This window comes from Manacus vitellinus, unplaced genomic scaffold (assembly GCF_001715985.3).
Source record: "Manacus vitellinus isolate BGI_N305 unplaced genomic scaffold, ASM171598v3 scaffold_77_pilon, whole genome shotgun sequence".
NCBI lineage: Eukaryota > Metazoa > Chordata > Aves > Passeriformes > Pipridae > Manacus > Manacus vitellinus.
This window is the reverse complement of record NW_021940802.1, coordinates 2,234,688-2,240,687: the sequence shown is the minus strand read 5'-3', so window position 1 is coordinate 2,240,687 and position 6,000 is coordinate 2,234,688. Positions and strand designations below refer to the sequence as shown.

Genomic DNA, 6,000 nt, shown 5'->3' with positions numbered 1-6,000 from the left:
GCCCCGCACCACCGCGGCCTCCCTCCGGCAAGGCACGCACAGGGAGGCACCAGAAACCACCAGAGCTCCTGTGGAGCACACGACGGCCACCACTGAGACCCCCCAGCACCCGGAGGAGCTGGAGAGGAGACCAAAGGGGAAGCAAGGGAACAAAGAGAGGCGTGAGCAAGAAAGAGCCCCCCACTCTAAAATGAAAAAGCACGTCAGGAAAGAAGAGCCAGCAAACAGCACGTACCAGGGCTTGACAGAGGGGAATTTAACAGAGCCGAGCTGGGCAAAGTCTTCCCATGAAACCCTCGAGGGAAATGATTTCCCCAAGGTGAAGTTCAGTGCAACGACCTCCCCTCCTGTTGCTCTCCAGGAAGACCGCAGCCAGTCCTCCCCAAAGCAGTCCCAGACGCTGTATCGGTACCACCCCGAGGAGGACGGGGACCCCAACTCCATCCACGCCAACCCCAGGCTGCCAGAAGGTAAGAACTGCTCCCAGTCTGCGTGCCTGGGGAACACTTACTCATAATAACATTGGGGCATCCACTGATATGTTCTTCTTGCTGTGGGCATGAAATCAAGCAAACCCCCACTCACCTTCTTTCATCCCTTCAGGAGATGTTTGTGTTTCATTTCACATAACAGATACCATTTCACTGTTGCCCACCTTGCTTTGATTTCACAAAGCATGGGGACGGTGTTTTCTGGTATTTTTACTTTATTTCAGATGATGATTTATTAAACTGTGACCTTTTCCTTCAATTACTTGCTTTTAATTTCTATCAAGATGTAACAGAAACATCTTCCTCTACACAAAAGGATTTAATTAGTTATCCTCAGTTACCAACTCAATGTAATCACATTTGTAGCTTTTGCTGCTTCTGGGAAGAAAGTGAAACAGTTGTATTTCCACTATGAAAATATTTACAGCACTTGTTGTAATATTTATCCCATGGTTGAAAGCCTGTCTAAGCTCATTAGTTCAAGAACTTCATAGATACACTCAAATACCCCTGAGGACTGGTAGGGAGAAAAAGAACTGCCTCTTGCTTTGTGTTTTTTGGGGCTGGAAGTTTATGGTGTTTGTGGAAAGTGTATGTGTCTCCTCCCTGCCTTTGGATTCCTCCTGACATCTGCAGGGAAAGTTGATTATATGCTTTATGCAGTGCTCATTACTGTAATGAATGCCAACTTCATCGCTGGAAATTAGCACATGTACAGCTCCTATTTCCAATTCATTTGTCATCAAATCAAGAGCAATACCTCCTTTTTCAAGATGTGGCACAAAATGTTCTCACGAGACTCGGCAGCAGAACACTTGCAGGAAATACTGATTAGTCCCCAGGCACTGATATTTCTCCTGGGTTGTGTAGGGAGCCCTTAAACATCTTGAGCTGTCGAGTCCATCTACTCAAGAAGTTTAAGGCAGATAGGAGAAGGAAGCAGATTTGGAGCTGAGACTCCAGGTCCCAACACAAGCAGCACCTCGTGACTGTTCACCAGGCAGTGGAGATGGCAGCCTTTTCCTTTTCCTTTTCCTTTTCCTTTTCCTTTTCCTTTTCCTTTTCCTTTTCCTTTTCCTTTTCCTTTTCCTTTTCCTTTTCCTTTTCCTTTTCCTTTTCCTTTTCCTTTTCCTTTTCCTTTTCCTTTTCCTTTGACTGCCCTTTTATTTGTTGCAGCCACCTCAAAATCTGAGCTGAGCTGTGCACCAGTTCTGTGTGTGACACATGGGTCTGAGTTAGGACTAATATGCAATGACCTGTTTTCTGATGTAACTTAAAAAAACCCAACTTCCTTAAAACTAAGTTGCCTTTTCTTTTTCTTTCAAAAAGGAAAGATGGGTTCACGCTGAAATTATCACTGAGAGGCTTTGGGAAAGGCTATTGGGGTGAGTGTTCAGCAGCAGAGCCAAGTGCTACGTTTTAGAGTCTCCTTGGGTGATTTCCAGTCTGGGGTTCCTGGGAACTGCTTGGCTGAGACAGGTCTGGTTGGGGACTGGATTAGTTTGAGGTGCCTGGAGCAGAATGTGATGGATGTCACGTCAGGCAGGGATGGTTTAGCCAACAGAAGCAGGCCTGGGAGTCACTGGATGCCATTTCCCCCTTAGCTGAGGTATCTGTCATTTCCTTTAAGTATTGTAAAAGTGGAACTGAAAACAAATATCCCTTGGGAGCACAGAACTCTCTGTCTGGCTGTGGATGATGCAGCTCTGAGGCTGCAGGTTCTCTGGCCCACAGAGTTGCTGCATGTTCTGGGAGCAAGTGCCAGTGTCATCACACCATGTCCATCCAGTCACTGACAAGTGGGACCTGACCAGGCGGCTCCTCTTCCCCATCTGCTCCACCATTCCCATTAGGAATATTGGTGGAAACAGAACAGAGCCTTCTCCAAAACTCAGGAATCTCCCTTGCTGGTGGCAGTGCTCATGCCTGGGGATGATGGTATTTCCAAGGGTTTTGTTGTTTTAATGGATGTGGTTGTGACTCATGTGAGTAGATCCATACGTTTCAAGTAATAAAACACACACATCTTGTCTCTTCCTGAGCCAGTAGGAGAGGGGGAGTGAAGGTATTAGTCAGACTTGAAAGAAAAATTAACCTCGCCTACAGATACAGAATGAAAACATAGATTTTGCACATGTATTTCCAACTATAAAATGACAGAATCTACCAGAATTGCCAAATAACTTCTTTTCTCCCATCAAGAGTCATCAGCAGGATGTAAACTGCATCAATCCCGTAATTTTTAGAGCCTGCAAGGCTGTTACATTTTTTCCTAAGGAGGCTGCAGCCAGTGGCAGCGAGCACAGGTTTTGTTTAACCAGTTCTCAGCAGAGTGCTGTGGGGACATTTCTGTGACTGTACAGACATTCTAGATATATTTTTATAGTTTCTTTTAGTTTTGTTTCTCTCCAGAGTTTAGAAAAGTGTAGTAGTCTTCACAGAAGCATTTGCTGCACTAACAATTCAGCCCAAGTCATATGGCCATTTGTTCCTCCTATTAGCTGCATCCTGTGTCCAGAACTCTGATGTGCTTGGATCCTGATGCCTTTTGTTAAAAACTTGGCTTCATTACTTGTATTTTATGTGTCTCACTTTGGTTTTACATGTAGCTGAGTTTTCATCTCCCAAATCTCTGCTGGCTCATATGTAATCTAATGGTGGAAACAACGTGGAGCACTTTGGTGCTCAGGAAAGGTTAGTTTTCTGTTTTGATTCTTTCTCCTTTTGAGCATCGTTTTTCATCTCTGTTTCATCTGAAACACTGCTGTATTCACATCAGCCAGCCAAGATGATCTCTCTAGCATTTGCTCTCATGGACTCCAGTGAATTGCCATTTGTTTGGGGAATGTTCTCCCCTCTCCTTTGCCTGCTCTGAGCTTTGCTGGAGCAGCTGTTTTGTGGATTTTCTGGGTGCTGTGTGGGGCCAGGCCCTCACTGGTGGCTCCCTGGGGCAGCAGCAGCACCACTCGTGGTCCCCGGGGGGGATGTCACAGAAATGGGCTCTTTTGGGAGCTGGTTTCTCTGGTTGCAAGGTGGGAACTCCAGCACCAGCTCTGTAGGGCTGTGTGAGCCCAGGGGATGTTTTCCTGCCTCTGACAGGTCCAGTGGCTGTTCTACAGGGGTTTCTGCCACCCTACCAGCCCACAACACTGCCTGAGTGTGAAATATTTGTGTTCTACCCCATGTGTGAGGGCACTTGTCATAGGTCTTGAACACAGACTGAAGAGCAGCTTCCTTCAGCAGCACACAGCCCCTCTGGGGTTTCTGTGCAAATGTTAGTCACTCCATTCCTAAAGGAACTGGAAGTGTAAAGTAGAGGTAATTACTCAGCTGAGAAAGTGTAAATTAAGAACTCTCACCATGGGAAAGGATGAGATTAATGAAGACTGTTCTCTTTATACACACTCTCTCCAGACATTGATCTTACTCTGTCACTGCAAGAGCAGCAAACAGAGGGAGTTTTAATTTCCTATTTATTTCCTACTTCCTCGTCCTAAAAGTGCTCTGAACAGAGGAGGGCTGACTAAAACATCTTTCAAGAAGTTACTGTCACGTTCTGTTTTCCATTTCCCTGTGTTCTGGCAGTAGAATGCTGTTCCTTGGATAAATGTTAACTCAGGTAGCAAGCAGCTTTGTAGTGAATGTTTTATGATTTGCATTCTGGTTTTTGGCAGGCTGAACAGCAGTTTGGGTTCCAGAATGGAGGTACTTTTCCACTTAAACTCCTCCACGACTAGTGACTTTTTATCGTGGTCATGTTTAGAGATAAGGATAATTGTTCTCCAGCTGAAGTGAATTGCACCAATTTGTGAGCTGAGATCAGTGAATGTGAGAGTGGCATTTATTGCAGGTGAATCCTGATCAGGCAGCAGCTCCTGGGAGGCTCTTGTGTAACTTCTGAGGGTGTAGCTAAGATGTCAACCAACCCATCTGCTGCCTGTTTGCTGGTATTGAAGCTCATGAGGCAAGATGACCTTGAATTCCCTAACTGAGGACAAACAGGAAAGGAGATCCATGTGCAGGGCCAGGAGTTGGGCTCATGATCCTTGTGGGTTCCTTCCAACTCAGGATATTTTATGGTTCTGTGAAGCAGACTTGCAGGGAGGGTTTCTGAAGCATTCTCTGAGCCCATCCACCCTTTCTCTCTCTTATTACCACCATAAAAAGCACTGGAGATGGGAGAATGCCATGGAGGGTCCTTTGGAAACAAACTCTGTTTGCAGTTACTTCTTATTTTTTGCTCTCAGGTGAAGTGTTCTCTCAGGTTCACCTGAATTACCTCAGGCTCAATCCTGTGTTCTCTCCTTTATCCCAGTTCTGTCTGTAACAGGAAGAAATCACCTTTGAGCCCTCAAACCAGGATATCTGAGGAATGAAAATAAACCTCAGGAGAGTGGTGTGTGAGGAGAAAAAGCCTCTGGGCCAGCAAGTGTGAGTCAGCGTGAATTACAGCCCTGGGGTGACAGCGCTCAGTGGCCCTGGTAGCTGAAGTTCAGAGACAGCAACATCCTAGAGGAAGACAGTGTGGATGGGAATAAAGCAGGCTGAGATACTTGCAGAGAAGACTAAAATGCTATAAAAATTAAAAACTTTTTAAAGAGAGAACCACAAAACAGACCTAACCTGGCCTGCCAAAAATGGCATTGGTACTCTTATGAGGCAGCTGGATGCTGGTTTAGGAGGAAAAGGAAAAAACTCAAGCATTTCTATTAATTCCAATGTGGTATGTGGGGGCTGATTCCCTCATGGCTGCGAGTGCACAACCTTCCCTGCAGCCCTTCCCTTGTCCCCCCAGTGCTGGGACCCCTCCCGGCCCAGCTCCACGGCCTGGTCGTGAATCCATGAGCGGCTCCTGCAGGGACCTCCCATGGACCACCTGGCAGATTGTTTGTCTTCTTTCCAATATCTAAAAGCATAAGTAGGGCTGAGGTTGGACAGCCAGGTGACCTCGTTGTGACCTTTTAGTACTTCAAGGAAGCTCTTAAAAAAGACAGAGAGCGACTTTTTACACGTGCAGATGGTGATGGGACAAGGGGGAATGGCTTTAAATTAAAAGAGGGCAGCTTTAGATTAGATATTAGGAAGAAATTCCCCCCTGGGAGGGTGGGGAGGCCCTGGCACAGGTTGCCCAGAGAAGCTGTGGCTGCCCCATCCCTGGAAGTGTCCAAGGCCAGGTTGGACGGGGCTTGGAGCAACCTGGGCTAGTGGAAGGTGTCCCTGCCAGGGTGTGGGACTGGATGGGCTTTAAGTTCCCTTGCAACCCAAACCATTCCATGATTCTGTGTTGAAGGGAACCACTTGTGCTGGATTGAGCCCATTGGCATTCTCCATTTTAACAAGACCAGTGATTTTAAGTGTGTGTGTGCCAGACACTGCTTGTGGCATGAATTTGTGAGCAAAGGGTGCAAGGAAAACCCAAACCTGCCCTGATGACATGAAGAAGTGGGCTGAGAATAATTGTTTGCAGACTCTGAAATAAACAGTAGCCAAAGTATCCAATCTCCAGGCA

At 46.5% G+C, this 6,000-nt stretch overlaps 1 protein-coding gene across 1 annotated transcript in view; it reads left to right on the top strand.

Annotated features, from left to right (window-relative positions):
* Position 1: 1 nt before the first annotated feature.
* The window catches only part of FBLN2 (fibulin 2), a gene marked incomplete at its 5' end in the record, with an annotated part of 75,052 nt that continues 69,053 nt past the window's right edge, over positions 2 to 6,000 (top strand). The window contains one exon of the mRNA XM_029964659.1: positions 2 to 470. Coding sequence (XP_029820519.1) covers positions 2 to 470 — 469 coding nt within the window. The remainder of the gene's footprint in view (positions 471 to 6,000) is intronic.